General features: G+C 44.4%; 1 protein-coding gene across 3 annotated transcripts in view; it reads left to right on the forward strand.

Moving 5' to 3' along the window:
- Positions 1–16,535, forward strand: part of slc35f3b (solute carrier family 35 member F3b) — a 61,931-nt gene that overhangs the window by 27,343 nt on the left and 18,053 nt on the right. For 2 of the 3 annotated variants that reach the window (XR_002840454.2, XM_023830250.2), the window contains exon 3: positions 15,994–16,336. Coding sequence is in view for 2 of the 3 variants with exons in the window: in XM_023830250.2 (XP_023686018.1) it covers positions 15,994–16,336 (343 nt within the window). In the remaining variant the exon portion in view is untranslated. Of the gene's footprint in view, positions 1–5,558; positions 5,759–15,993; positions 16,337–16,535 lie in introns of those variants that run through there. The other variant, XM_023830251.2, reaches the window with a different exon arrangement.

Consider the following 16,535-nt stretch of genomic DNA (forward strand, 5'->3'; position numbering starts at 1 on the left):
CTTGAGTCTTCTTTATTTTTTAAAACAAACAATACTTACGACAGCAAAACGGTCAAAGCAAACACCCTGTGCAAAGAACAGCATGGGCTTGCTGTGAATTAATATCTAATCTGCTCCATCAGGTGTGTAATTACATTCAAAGGGGGGAAAAACAGTACAAGCTACATTCATTAATATTTCTGGGGAATTAAAATGTTTTGAAGGAGGAGAATATGATTCATCACGTTTTCCACTTTCCCTCATTTCTGAAACCGAACTGGACTGTAATGAAGGTCACTCCTTTCCGTTCTCCAAATGTGGGTCGTTTGCTAGTTTCTCCAGAGCTTATCTTTTCTGTGTGATGCTATGGTCCGCCGTGGGTCTCTCTTTGTCACACACAATCAGCCCTTTTCAGGGAAAGCTCAATCAATAAGTACATCTCTCTGGTTTAGCATCGCCTTATTATACTGATGCCAGGCTGGTTTTTGTTTTGCTTCCCCTTCGTTTCCCAGAGGAAACAAAGTTGACGTGGCTGAATTGCAGCCCAGACACACCGGTTTGTTTACACTTGTTTTGACTTTAATTTGTCCTCTCTTGCTGTCCCTCCAAATCCCGCCCACACAGCTCCCCGTGCTCTGGCACAACTGCGCACAAATAGCCAAAATCACCCTCGGTCATAGAAAATAACACTCAAAAGAAACATGCAGAGAAAACATCACCCAGAGTGGTTCAAAATTAAGTTGTCTGCTGCTTAATTTTTCATCTATCTACTACTAATAACTGTTGTCATGTTTTTTAAGTATCTATTTGTAAAATTAGAGGCTCACCTTGATAATCAGCTAATACCAGCTTCAACACTCCTCGTCTCTGGCTGCCCTGCAAGCTGGAGGTAATGAGGTCCTATCAGCTGGCTGGAGGCTCACTCACACCCAGCCAGGCAGCTTCTTGGGCCTCTAATGAGCTCTGCGGCTCCCTGGAGTCCCAGATAATGTGTGTTAAACACCTGATTCTCACAAGGACTCTCTCATCACTCTGGAGAGTTTTAATTAAACTGTTCCCTGTAGCGGAGACCCTATCGTAGGGGTGGGCAGCATGGCCCAGGCCTGCCGGCTGTTCTGATCGTTTGAGGGCAAGTCTTGGTGTCATTTTGAAAATAATCCTCTGCATACAGGTTAACTCTGAGTGGCTACTGAGACTCAGTAATGCAGGATGGTGTTGTAAGTGATGGGTGTAAACTGATGTTGAGAGCAGGGACTATGAACTGAATCCTGAATTTTGTGGGACTTCAGGAGTACAGAACCAATGTAGGGATCTAGGTTGAGGGTCTGTGGGGTGGGAGGAGTGTGATCTCCCACCATTTTGGGGGAGAAAGCCAGGGAACCAAGGTTATTCCGATGTTCATTTCCGGCTGTTCTGCTCGATATGTATAAAGCAGTGTGTCCTGTTCTGTTTCACCCACAGTCGCTGGACGCCCATGTATGCCAGCCCTAAGATCTGCCATTTCCTCCCCTTTCCCTTTCTAGGCCTGATGCATGAGTCCGGAGTTTGTTTATTTTTCATACTCTCCGTGCAGAAAGCCAGCCATCCATTTCCATCTGTGCTGTGTTATTCCCGATCCTGTCCTGTCCCCCGTCTAACCCTGAAAAGGGGACATTTCTGTAAACCTGTTCCTTGCTGTTAGCTCTCTGTCACATGGTTCAGTTCACTCTCCTGACCGGAGACAATCCCCCCCCTCCCCCCCCCCAAAGTCATTCCAGAGTCCAAGAACTGTAGAATTTATATAATTAATAATTAATAATACAGGAAAGGAGTTCATTCTGCTTCTTCTAATGTTTTGTTATATTGCACAGTTACATGAATTTTCTCCTACAATATTACATATTTTTGGAATGGCAGAAGATATATTTATCCTTTATGGGACAAGCGAGAACATTCCCCTGTTTTTCCCAGAAAGTAATCTTTATTGTGCTTCGATAGATTCTGGTTTTATTTTCCGTGTTCCTCTGTGAATTATGGAATGTTCCAAAACTTTGAGTATGTGAAACATACAACATAGAGGCTGCATTATTTGCCAATATAATATTAGGCCATTTTGTAGCCTAATGATTATAGAAATCAATTTAAATGCACTGTTTCAAGTCTTGTCAGCAACATGAAGCTCAGTTTACACTCTAGTTTAAGTTAGATTTCTTTGCTCCCTATCCATCCCTCTCCCTAGATGCAATAAAATGCACTTTTGTAAATTAATACTAGTGTTGAGATGGTCTGTAACCAGGATCTAAATCCACATCCGTTGGTGTGTGGGTTACTGGTACAGTAACTGTTAAGCACACGGCCGCTGGTTCAGGCCTAAGCTTGGACTAGCTACTTCGGCTCAGTAACTACAGTATGATCTTCCAGCTGTACATTTGCATGAAAATCGCAAGCAGCTTCGGGTGAAAGAGTCAGCTTCATATCTAAATGCAAGTGTACGTCAGTGGGTTCTGCAGAAACTGGCCTGGTCTTCCTGTCTCTCCATTTGGTAAATATTTGATAGACCACTATGACCACAAATGGTCCCAAAGGCTCAGTGTTGACTGTGCTGGCTCCGCTGTCCAGGTGTAGCAATTCTCACTGTCCCCCCCCCCCCCCCCCCCCAGTTTGTACACAAAGTGGATTGAGCACTTCCTAGGAAACATGCTACATTCACTTTAAAAAAATACAGCAGAACAACTTTGCAACCTGAACCTGCATGGTTTACTAAGAAATTGATGTTTGCAGCCACTCAGTTTTAACATAGTGACACGGCACTCCAGCATGAACCTCATTCCATATGAAAGATGCTGCAGATTCTAATTATGGTACTCGGTCTTTAAAACTTCTGAACAAAAATGGTGTGTGGTCGGAGTTTTGGTCCCAAGTAATTGCCAACATATGCTTCAGAATAAGTCTTGCATTTTGTAATGTAGAAGGGATTCATCCATGCGTGAGCATCCATGTGAGTGCTTATACGAAGGTGCACAGAGGTCACAAAGAACTTTTATATAGAGAGATTCCCTGTGAAATCTGAAGGAATACTTATAAAGGAAAAGATGCAACAAAACAATAAAAAAAACAATACATTTTTGCTATCAGTTATGTGAAGTGTAGAGCATTGTCTTAGCACTGAGTAAAATGTCTCTTGTTGACTGAGAATAAAGTGATCATGGCTCTGATTGGCTGGTTTTTATTCTGTTGTGTGACACTCAGGGTGTCTGGGCACCTTCCAGATTCTCACCTCATTTATTTCACTTCCCTGTGTGATATATCTACATTGGGCCATCTAAACAATGGCCACTTCGGAGAGGGAAAGGTGTGATGAGCAGCGGAAGGGGCTCTCACTAAATGTATTATGGGATGGGGGGTGGAGTGGCAGCAAACAGACTGAAACTAGAGGAATAGAAGCTTTTAAGGAGCTCTTTGGTCCACTTTCTGGTTTCTGAATTATTCAGGAAAATCATCTGAATAGAGGTCTGCACGCTGACACAGAGAGAGAGTCGGTCTGTGTAGAGGTACACGCTCTGACACTCAGAGAGTCAGTCCCACTGGTCTGTGTAGAGGTACACACTCTGACACTCAGAGAGTCAGTCCCACTGGTCTGTGTAGAGGTACACACTCTGACACTCAGAGAGTTAGTCCCACTGGTCAGATTAGAAGAACTCACTCTGACACACTCACACACTCAGAGAGAGAGTCAGTCCCACTGGCTAGAATGGAGGTACTCACTGTGATACACTCAGAAAGAGTCAGGCCCACTGGCCAGAGGTACACATTCTGACACTCAAAGAGAGTCAGTCCCACTGGCTATAATGGAGGTACTCACTGTGATACACTCAGAAAGAGTCAGGCCCACTGGCCAGAGGTACACATTCTGACACTCAGAGAGAGAGTCAGTCCCACTGGCTATAATGGAGGTACTCACTGTGATACACTCAGAAAGAGTCAGGCCCACTGGCCAGAGGTACACATTCTGACACTCAGAGAGAGAGTCAGTCCCACTGGCTATAATGGAGGTACTCACTGTGATACACTCAGAAAGAGTCAGGCCCACTGGCCAGAGGTACACATTCTGACACTCAGAGAGAGAGAGAGACAGTCCAACTGACCTGTGTAGAGGAACATAGTCTGACACTCTGGCATGAGTAGAGGTACTCACTCTCACACACCCAGACACTCAGAAAGAGTAGAGATACTCACTCTGACACATAGAAAGAGTCAGTCCCACTGGCAAGAGTAGAGGTACTCACTCTGACACATAGAAAGAGTCAGTCCCACTGACCAGAGTAGAGGTACTCACTCTGACACATAGAAAGAGTCAGTCCCACTGGCCAGAGTAGAGGTACTCACTCTGACACATAGAAAGAGTCAGTCCCACTGGCCAGAGTAGAGGTACTCACTAAGACACATTCAACTGCACTGAGGTATGCATTCAGACAGACTCAGAGGGAGTCGGTCCCACTCGTCAGTGTAGAGATACGCACTCTAACACTCAGTGTATCCTCACACTTGGCCCGGTTGCCTCATGCCGTGCTTGAGCATGATTGTCCCCCCTCCCCTGCTGGTGTGCACTCACATTGCACTTAACATCCGGGACCCAAGCACACCTGGAATCATCACCATTTCCTCAACACTCAGACAGTCAGTCAGTCCCAAAGGTCTGAGTAGTGGCACACACTCAATGAAGGTATCAGACTTCAGGTTAACAATCCACCACCAAATGTTTCTGTAGAAGTGGATGACTTACTTTTCCCTATTTAATTAAGCCTCCCCAATTTTCAGACTCGTTATCCTGGCACCATCCTGTGCTGAAACAGATGGCTGAACTGCACTGGGCTATGTTGAAACACACACACACACACAGAGTGTATCTTTGGGTCGCAGTGGCTGTTTGGTTCCTCTGGGAAAATAACATCTTTTTTACAGACAGCATAGCGCTAAATTGACATTGTAACCACCTGCACCCTCAAATATAACTACACCAGGCGCAAGCATGGACTGGTAGTGACATTATTTCATGTGCCTGATTAGAAGCACTGCCTTGTCCCTGTGTTACCCTTTTGGTGCCCCTCTGATCTGTCACACTGCTCACTGCACATTGCAGTGTCTTTACGGGCTACATTCCCCAAGCACACCCAGGGAGGAAAGCACCCAGCACCTGGATTCAAGTAGCTGTAGGCAGCTGGAAATTAAGCTTACCCATTCCCCTGCAGGTGAGTAATTTAGACCAAGGACGAATACAAGAAACTAACCCACTTGCTATTTAAAAATTTTCATGCCAGAGTACATTGTTTTTTTGTTTTTTTTTACTGAACTAGACCAGCTGGTTAGTAGCAAAAATTCTTAAGTTCTACCCCTGGATGTAAGGTAGCCCAAAATGGGTGGGGGTCTGTTTTGGGGCGGGGAGTGCGGCTGTATGCCAAATCTTGCTTAAATTGCAGCAGTCCCTTGTTTTGAGTGTTGCTGGCCGACCCCCCGCGAACGGTACTGCAGAAAGCCGCGACAGAGGGAGGGGATGGAATTCACGAGCGTGAGGGAGGGAGGGCGCGTGAGGGAAGACGGACTGGGGAGTGTGTGGCAGAGCAGGAGAACCGTTTAAAGCTTAACACGGACGAAGTGACTGCTGCAACATCAGCTTCAGGGATGTAGCCGAAGCGGGGAGAGCTCAGCTATTCCGAGCTCGCCACCATGAAGAAGCACTCAGCCAGGGTGGCGCCGCTGACTGCGTGCAACAGCCCGGTGCTCACCTTAACTAAAGTGCAAGGTACGCACTCGTTTGTCCGGCGTGGAGAGAAATGCGGAACGGGGCTCAGCGCCCGTGTGATCATTGTCAAACTTGTTACTTTGCATTTGCCCTGTCTGTCTATAGCAGTACTGAAAACAGCAGTTTTACGGTGCACGGTCCCGTTATATTAGTGGGGGCGGGTAGGGAGTTTTGCAGATGGTATTTTCACCGGATCGCACTGCAAAATCTTTACAATGAAGTCCTTAAGAGCAAGCTGCATAATGATAAAGTTTATCGTGGCGATTTAGGGTGGTGCATATTATTTGACATCGGTGCAAACATAATTTGCATCAAAGCAGTGCGCTTATCAATCTGCGCTGTTTTAGGACCGTATTCCGACCTCTTTCAGCTCTGCTTCCCAGGAAATAATGCAGTCTGTTTCTTCTGTCATGCATGATTATTATTATGATTCATTAGATATAATACTGATAACGAAACGAATATAAATTGGTATATTAACAGAGAAAATGGAATACATGTGTATATTTAAAGAATAAATAGAACCAAATCACTTTTGTGTGTAGAGGTATGACATGACATGTTGTCTACAAAATGCTAACCCACGTAAAGACACCTAAATATAAACCTATTGATATTATGCACTGTGCCATCTCTTGCCTTCAAATAGTACAACTGGATATTTTATGTGCTGATTGGTGTTGACGGGACAGGGACTTTCTTATGAAAGCTAAATGCCGATACCTGCATTTATTTATTTTTAAATGTATAGGCTGCAAAAACAGTTTCTATCAGTAACTAAGCATGTAAATACGGGCTTTATATTTGCTAAGGATTGCACAAGTGAGCTTGTTTATCATACTTTAAAAGAATCGTGCTCCCTTCTTCTGCTAGTAGAGCTAAAAGGAAAAAAAATGTTGCCTTATTCAAATGAATCTACATTACTGTATAGTAGGGGCTTATGAATAATGTCCTAATTCCAGAAGGTTACTAGTTCAGCTCTGTTTTGTTGGCAGAAGCAGATCTCATCAGGCTGTGAGGGTAGACGGTCAGGTATCTGCATCGGAGTCAGACAACATGGGGCCGGCAGCAGGCTGCTGCCCCTATCCACACGCCCCCTCAGCAGGCCAAATGATTCATACAGGGACCCTCTGTCTGTTTGTTATGTTTCCCCCACGTCACCCACCTGCTAAATTGATTAAACAAAAACCCCCCATATTGATTTTAACAACATGGGGTGTGATTTCTGAGAGTGTATGTTATGTAACATCTTCATGAATTCCGTATGAAGTCTTTTCTCAGAGAGTGAGAACGCTGACTAATCGCCGTAGACGTGATTCAGTGAATTTTTATTATTGGTTGCATGGGGCACCCACCCTGATGTAGGCCACAAAGTCCAACACTGCACACTAAGCACCCCCCCTGAAGCCCCCTCCTATGTGCCATGGGTGGGTTTTAAGACTTTTTGACCTCACCTCTACCTACAAACCCTCATTCTGTATAAAACCTTCTATAGAGACATGGTTTCCAATGGTTTCAGGTTACTGCCAGCGACAGACTGGGGAGGTCTCTAAAGGAAGCCAGAATTGCACCAGTTCGTTCCTACCCACTCTCTCCCCAACACCCCCTCCCCATTTCATTCCCCTCCTTTCTCTTTAGGCTAATTATTCCTCGGATAATGAATGTCAACTTGTGTAATAGCAAATAGGGAGTCCTGTTCTCTTCATGGGCTTTGAAGTTGCACTGCCCATTTTTTCAAATGCCCCACCCCCTACAAGACTCCAAGGAAACAGCCCTACCATTCATCGCAATCTTGTGTTTTATTTTATTTTCATCTATCTATCTGTCTATCTAATATAAGCTGTGAAAGGGCCAGATTAGAATCTTTACCCGTTTTAATTCTCCTGCTGAGGATTCCCATCTCAAAGGTTTCTACAGTGACTGCATACTGAACCTTCAGGGTTGCCCCCCTTTCCTCCTGATTCCGTGAGGCCGCTTGGGATAATCCCCATGGGCTTGGCGACGAAAGGATAGCCTCCTTTCTCTCTCTGTTTGATTACCTGTTTCGTAACATTATGTACTCAGGGTTTAAAGCTCTTTAAACACTTATTGTGATCTCCAGGGGAGTGATCCGATTTCACTGGTTGTAGATGCCAAACTTCATATAGGAGCTGTATTTTGCTCTTTTAACCCTTTTACTTGTAATTTACTTCCACCAAAACTGACAGTTTAGCAGCACTGTAACCACAACATAAATATTGCCTCAAACCAGCTGGTTACCGTTTGGCTGTAACAGATGGGCATTAATGCCACAGTGCATCTGGAAAGGGGGGATTTTGCAGCTGGGGATACAAACCAGTGAAACACACATATTTCATCATGGAAGAACCACTGTTTCAGAATGTTCCAAAGATGTAGACACTCGGTCCTACTCAAAAACATCATCTCTTTATATTCTTTGGTGAATCAGCACTCACATATTGTACAGATGGATCTGCTCACCTGTCAAGATGAACAAGTTAACAGGTGACTCACTGAGTCATTGAAGTCATTACAGGCGAGTGAACACACAGTCGGTTTGAGGGTTAATAGCTGACTCACAACAAATGGGATGGTAATTGTTTTAGTAGATGAATACCATTTATTGCAATCTTGTGTTTACATGTGATCAGCGTGTATTAGCGGTAGACTGGTGTTTTTAAATTTAAATAATATGCCAGCTGTATTCAAGTCTTTATTTTAAATGAAGCTCATCCGTATGGGGAAACGATCATGCAGTTGGCATATTTCGAAAATTCTACAGTGCTATTCAGCGATGCACGGCCTTCATTTTTGTAAGAATAAGGTCAGTATATGTGAGGAACTAAGGGAAATGTGCATTTATTTAATAGGCCAGGATTAAACATGAGGTACGACGACAGGACCCTTAAACAAGCGGCTCGTTTCACTGTCTGCTCAGGCGCAGATCAAGGACACGCTCTGTACACCATGTGGATGACGTCAGTGATGATAGGCAAGCCAACAGTGTTTGGGAATGACTCCAAGTCAGGGCCCACCTCAGTCATTAATTCAGCACCCATATTTCAGGTAGTGATCTAGGAAAGAGCAGTGTCAGTCTCTCCAGTGCTTTTGGAGGCCAGTCCGCCAATGATGTGGACAGAGGTGCGTATAGCACCGGCTCATGGTGGTGCTAGTCAGAGGTGGAGATTTCAGGTCCAGAGAGTACAAATCCAGACCAAGATTTTGTTTCAACCAACCAGTTGAGTATAAAGAGTCACAGTCACAGAGTACTCAACTGGCTGGTTGAAACAAAATCTTGGTCTGGATTTGTACTCTCTGGACCTGAAATCTCCAGAGGGGGGCATTAGAAGACATGGCTGCAGTCCTCGTCTCGCCTGTGACGTGGAGCCGTTTTAGTGAACAATGCGACTTGTTTGTTTCTCCGTCAGCTGTTCTGCCAGCTGGGATGTTCAGCACCTCCTTCTGTTCGGGGATGGGGCGAGCAGGTCATCATTCCCCAGCCATATCGGATGGGCTTGTATGTAAGGCTATGAAGTGATTCGGCACTTTGGTCACACCCCGAAAGCCTACGTACATTTTAATGCTCTTTCGTCATTATAGTGTTTCCCTTGTCCTCAGACATCACAGATGTCCTGGTCAGCACATGCTGTCCTCCCTGTAACTGACAGCCCGCCATGATGGGCTGTATCCCAGCTTACTGTTCCTTGGCAGACAGAGCAGTAAACAAAGTCTGCATGCACGACAGGACTGTGACCTTGTAGTGTGCAATCATTGCGAGTGTCTTTAGCCATCTGATTGATGTCAAGCCATCTGTAAACTATCAAGGATCTCATTTTTGCGGCTTTTGCGTTCAGCGTGTTGCTTCTGATGCATATTTGTCGATTCCTTCTTCCGTCCTGGAACATAAGCGCACCCTGTGTGGGACATCAACTGGACCACTACATACTGCCTTCTGCCTTTAAAATCACCAGTAACTAATTATTATCAGTGTAATAGTATAAATCATGAGCTTCAGCCTGATTCGAGTCTTGGGTCACCTGGGGGCAGAGATCCATCTCACTCTCCTTTTGATGGTTCCCCAGTTGCTTAGAACAGTGCCTCCCAACCCAGTCCTTGGGGACCCTCCGGCAGTCCACGTTTTTATTAGGGATGTGGACTGTCTGGGGGCCCTGAGGACAGGTTTGGGAACACTGGCTTAGAAGAGCTTTTTTCACCAAGACGGCTTACAGTTTTATGCTTCAGACACCTGATATGGATTTTTTACTCTAGCTATTTATAAAAGTTGCAGTAATCAAAGACCCGGCTGTGGATTCGGCGTGGGGAATGAGATCACCTGCGAGTCCACGCTCCCCAGAATCACACCAACAAGGTGAAATCGAGCCAAAGCACAGCTACCGTCATTCCTCTTGCTGCTTCCTGTGAGACTTCATATGTTTTTGCTGTTAAAATTATTTCTGACATTCTGTAAAAAAAAAAAAAGGCTTCTGTATGTAATTCTGCTCACAATTTAGTTGCATTTGCAGGTAATGGCATTGGCTGGGGGCTACAGAAAGTCAACGGGCTGACAAGTGAATTTCTGCAGGCTTATGACTCGTCATCAGCCCTGAACCGATATATTACCCTGGAGGTGTCTGTCAAATCGTAGAAGCTGCAGACTAGTGTCCGATTCTCAAAATTATGAACACAGTTTTACCCCTGTCCCCACCCCAAGCAGGAAGAACTGCGTCTCCACTTGTGAGGAAAAAGAACCGGAGGCTTTAGTTGAGTTTTTTGTACTCTGCAGAGATCTGTTTGTTAATAACGGAGTGAAAAGAGGCGGCGTGTCATGGCCGGACTCTGTGAGATAGAAAGCAGCCGATCGACGGGATTGGCTGGCTGGTCCGCGGGAGAGCTGCACTGCGGAGGCTCGTTGGGGAGGAGCGGGGGAGGCGTGCGGGCGGGTGGGGGGTGGGTTGTGGCGGGGGCCACGTGGGTGAGGAGCTGCAGGGGAAAGCGTGCTGGGTTTGCCAGTGGGAACAGAACCCGCTGTGATAGACTTCAGGGTAGAGAGTAAGCGCCACTAATGGCTGCTTTGGATTCTCCGTCCCGTACATTATGTCATTTCTCCAGTATAATGTTGAAATGAAAACATGAAAATTCTCCTAAATGACGGGAGTATTCTCCACACATTAACTCTCCGACCCATCCAATTATAGACCAACATTGAGGTACCTCCCCATATATGCTTCTGTGCCTGTTAAGGAGGAACTGGAACGTTCCCTTTGCCATATTACTGCTTACATGTGAAGGTCTTGAAGAGCCTTTTTGTTTCCTTAAATTAGCTTGACAGGGTTATATGAGGACAAAGGAAGCATACATGAGAACTGGGCCACACTGTGGTGTGAGATTAAGGTCCTTTGCAGAGGAAGAATGTGCAACACAGATTATAAGGAGGATTGCATATTGGCTCCAGGGTGTCCTAAATGCACCCCAGCCTTGTGATCTGTGCTTCATGGGATAGCTCCCCCCACCCCACCCCGTGACCAAGGTGGTTCCAATATGGATGTATGTTTTGAGCAGAAATTAATACCCCATGTGACAATCAATTAATAATAAAATTCTTTACAAAAATGATTTTGTAGTGATGCTGAACGATTACTGAGGACAAAAGTCTCGTAATGTTCTCCTGATACTACTTTGGGAAGATGATTAAAGTGTTTCCACAGAGTTATTAGGAGTGCGTACGTGATGCTGTATAAACAGCATTGTAGTGCACCAATCACTTGTAGGCCATCATAATTCATCTTCAAGCTGAAGGACCTTTTATACCATGATAAACAGTACTTCCTGTGTATGGGATGCATGCCTGCTGAGGGACATGCTGAGATACAAGCTTGTTAATGGGACACACGCCGCTCAAGAGATCTGAAGATGCCTCCCTCCACAGTCCTTGAACCGTCATTCAGTTACACGTGCATCGGTGTTTCGAGATGTTTCTGTTCACCGTTTCCTGCCTGTAGTGCTCTGCTCGGCGACACACAGCCTGGGCAAAATTTCCCGGTTGGTTTAATTTTGCTTCAGATGTTGTTCCCCTTTATTTCCCTTAATTATAAAGAATGCTAGATTTCTATTTCTGTACTATTACCTACTTGTGGATAGGTGTGTCTTACTGCTGAAATTATGTTGCATGAGTATAAACTGGTGGAAAAAATGCCACTTGTCACCAAAGGGTCCTGGTGGCAGTACCCAGGGCTCCTGTCCAGCTCCTTTGAACAGAAAGTGCTTAGCTCAGTCCCTGTCCCACTCAGCACTGATTGGCCTGGCCCGCCACTGCGTTTGGAAGATTAATCTTGGTGCAGTGTGGAGCAGTAGCCAGGGCAACGGCTTTTCCACGGTGGCCTGTGAGGGACACACTGTGCTGCTGGGGTGACCTTCAGTTAGCGTCGTGTTGTTCTCACTCCATGGGATTCCTGCTCGTCTTTGATGTATGTACGTAATAGTACCAGCGCGCGCATGCATGTGTCTGCTGTTCTCGGTTAATCGTTTTGTTGTGGCAACACCAATTGATATAAAACCCGCCTACACAACACAATCAGGTCCCGCATCTGAAGGAAAGCTTTACGGCTCCGTGCAGCTTCAGGAAAGTCAGGGGTTAAGTATTGCTTTTAGGAATACAGGATAGTGGTGGCTGGTTTTATTGCTTTTTCATAAAGAATACAAAAATATTTTTGGTGGGTACTGAAGAATTCTGTAGCCCACAAAGCAGCATCTGATAATGACAGTACACTTGACCGAGGGAACAATCCGAGTTAATTTCTATTATATTTTGTATAAATCACCCTTTGGGTCTACAATTGTGGGTTTGAATCTTGCTTGCAGCTGTGTGTGTGTGTGTGTGTGTGTGCGCATGCGCATGTGCATGTGTGTGTCTATGAGTTTACATTTTTCCTCATTATCATACAGGTTGTATGCATTTTCCCACATTTCTGAACTAAGATTCACGTGGATTTGTATCAACAAATAGTCTACAATGTCTTATGGCGCTATCTCTAATGGACTGGCATCCCGTCCAGCAACACTCCTGCCCTGTGTTTTTTTCTGGGATAGGCTCCAGTCTCAGCATGCCTCATTGCTGGATATGCAGTTATGGAAAACTGAAGCACACTGAATCTGAATTTTGTGCAGGGTACATACTTTATCTCAAAGTTCAACACTGGATGAATTCCCCTACCCCACATGAAAAACATCTGCAAAGTTACCCGTAGGATTACAGTCGGTTTCTGGTGGATCACACCATTTTTTTAAGGCGGGGGGTGGAGGGACGTTAAAAGCACTGCATGAAGAGTTTTTGCTTAGTTCACCGGGATTTACCCAATGCTGACGGCGTAGGTATGACCACGTGATCGGTTTGCAAAGTGAAGCATCCTTCATATATATTGCTTGATGATGGATCAACTCAAATAATATATGTAAAAGTAACGGCAGATCATTTGTTTTCTGTATTTGTGATTTTGCCATGTCTAGAGCGGCGATTCTAAACCCATGAGTCGATCGCGACCCAAATTTGCAAAGTTTTGGAAGGGTCGCTAGGCAGTTACATAATATGTAAGCATTTTAAAACCTGCAAGTTCTAATGGTGATCCACGATCATATTTCCCAGCCCCAGTCCTAAAATTAACATATATAAACAGATCTAGGGTCTGCAAATGCTTAGCGCAAAATGAGTGAACATTCAGACAATCTAAGAAAGCAAACCACAGATGCTTAATTTAAAATTCAGTGGCACAATCAATCAGATTTACGTGATAGGTGTTGATTACCGAAAATTGCAGGGTGCATTTGTGCTTGATCATAGCGTTAATTTAAACATATACTAGACATACGGTCGCGAAAGAGAGGGCATGGTAAAAATTTGGGTCGCGGTGGAAAGAAGGTTGAAAACCACTGGTCTAGATGGTGTGTTTAGCTCGCACACGATAGGTCAAAGCTGCAGTGTGTACTTCATCTCAGATTTGTTTATCCCATTACATGCCATGATGGGTTTGTCAATGCGTGAGAACATTCTAGAATTACATAAGTGATGCTGTTATACGTTTTGCTATTTCTTCGGTATTTGTTATTCGTTTAATATGGTGTTGCGGTTAACATACAGTACGAGTACAAGAAGGGCTTTTTGTAATTTATTTAAGGCTGTCTTACAGTGTTGGGACATGCGACAGCGGGTCTTATTGCTCAAGTGAATTTTCCGTAGTCATAATGACAAGCTTCGGTAATTCAGAGACTGTATGGCACTAAACTTACATAGTAATTATACAAGTTTTAATTTTGTTTGTTTTCTTAGATTGGGGTCTCACAGGCGCAGAACTCTCGTTCCCACGTATAAGCCGGTTGTGGTATCAGAACAGGACCTTGCCGTTATACTTTTCCGTCTGGTGCTTGTTTAGCTTTGCTATCCATATAAAGTGACTGGCGAAAAACTGCAGCATAAATGGACGAAAAGTAACCTTTAAAATGATTTTCGATTAATAATGATCAAGCGCGAAACACAAACGATGAGACCACATGGGGTGTTAATGATGATCCGAATGAATAATTACTGCTTGGTGTCTCATTAGTGGCTGACTAGTTACACCCTGCTAGTTACATCCGTAATTCAGCAACGAATAGCTGGGCTTGCAGTTCACATAATTAAATCCCGATATTTTTTCCTTACAGTCAGCCTGATCTAGTGTTTGTCAGTCCTCTCCCATGTTTTTGAAACAAAAGAGCTGGAAATTGATAGGAGGACAGAGCTGAGAGTATAATACGTTAATGTAATTTATTTACTACATTACAGACACAATATTCCTTACCGATCCCTGCAATAACTAACGGCATTAATTAAACAACATATTTAAGCCTGCCACTGGTTCAGCCGAAGTAGCGCTGGTTAAAAAATGTGTCATTTTAAGCTGAGTAAATGAAAATGCTTTTGACGCAACCATCGCGCGAGCAAATGCAAGAAGTATATTTCCTTGAATAGAAGTGTACGGTTTATTGTAACGGGGTGCTGTCACTGCATTGAGGTTCACCAGCAACTAATCCAGTGCATGCTTTCGGAAATCCTCTTACAATATGAGAATATAGGTTTTAGAGAGAAAAATATCCCTCAGCATAAGAAGGCTGAACTCGAGATTTTTCGGTCAGACTTAACTGGTGAGATCTTTAACAGCAAAAGTTATCAATTATGTACTGACTAATACAGTTTAATTAGTGTGTTTTAACCTTTGACTCATTGCTGATATGCAGGAAGCTTTATTTTCAGCAATAATGAGGTTCTACCTCTATATACCCCATATAACCTGTGCTTTGTTCTTGTGACATCCAGATCAGGTGTACTTCTGTGTTTGACAGAGCTCTGACATTAAAATGATCTCATTCTGTTAAGCACAAAACCACACTCGATTCAAATGCTGCCTTTGGTTACACAATACTCTTCCTTGGATAACATTGTACTATATATTATTGCTTCCCAGGTTAGTTAAGGTACAGTGAATTGTTCTTTAGTCCTACAAATGAACTGTTTTCTGGGAAATATATGTGTGTTTTATAATGCACAGTATGGCTCCCATAAATTTATACGAATGTAAATAGCATAAAATCCAAGCATTAATCTGGATTGGGGTTGTATGGTGAAAATGACCTGACCAGAGCAGCCCTGCTTTATACCTGCATTTACTATACAGAAAGAAAAGTCTGAAGATGCTTTTGTTTCTAGATCAGATAATGCAAAACCCTTTTTCTCTCTCTGGATTTTTGCTGAATTTGGTAGTTTTCATAATCCTAAAGAGCTTTATACTGGGTAAATGTATGTTTCTTGGCTTGGACCTTTTCATATATATTGTGTGTTGCTGTTCCAGTACTGCTGAGTGTATGCATGTCTTCATTACATTGGTGTTTTTGTATGCGACTATTTTCATATTGTGTGTGTGTGTGTGTGAGAGTGAAATGTTTGTGTAGATGCATATTTCTGTTTTGGCATATTGCACATATGGTTGTATTTGGTTGTGGCACGCCAGTTTGTTTTGTATGTTATAAATGTTTTTCTCCTTGTCACGTGTGTCGCATAAGTTGATGACTGTGTATCAGGGTTCATGTAGCTGTGTTATTTCGGGTTGTGTTTCGTATGTTTGTGTCTGTGCTGTAGTGTGTGTGTTTGTGTAATTCAGCCCCGGATGACTCTGCTCCTTCTCCCGCCACTGTGCGTCTCTCTGCAGGGGAAGACCGGCCCCGGGACAACGCTGCGGGGGCAGCAGATGGCCAGGCAGCGGGAAGTGGCGCCGGGGGCGACACGGGTGGCAGTCGGCGGAAGCTCCGCTGCTGCGTGAGGGTTACGGCTGCCCAGGTGCGCAAGGCCTTGTGGGGCGTCGTCATGGTGATGTGCGTCTGCTCATCATGGGCAGGCTCCACCCAGCTGGCCAAGCTCACCTTTAGGCAGTTTGACGCCCCCTTCACCCTCACCTGGTTCGCCACCACCTGGAACTGCCTCTTCTTCCCCCTCTACTACGTGGGACACCTGTGCAAAAGCACGGAGAGGCAGACTCCGAAACAGAGGTTCAGGTAAGGACATGATTCACCTCTAGGGGGTGCCAGAGCTCACATTGTTTGTTTAAACAGCATTTCTCATTGGCTCCTGTTACTACACAGTTCAGCATATTTACAGTGGTTATCCTTCTTTGACTACAGAGTTCAGTGGTCTTGATTCTTATTGCATCACCATCAGATTTCGTAACTTGATTTCCCCCCTTTACACTAAGTA

This window comes from Paramormyrops kingsleyae, chromosome 3 (assembly GCF_048594095.1).
Source record: "Paramormyrops kingsleyae isolate MSU_618 chromosome 3, PKINGS_0.4, whole genome shotgun sequence".
Taxonomy (NCBI): domain Eukaryota; kingdom Metazoa; phylum Chordata; class Actinopteri; order Osteoglossiformes; family Mormyridae; genus Paramormyrops; species Paramormyrops kingsleyae.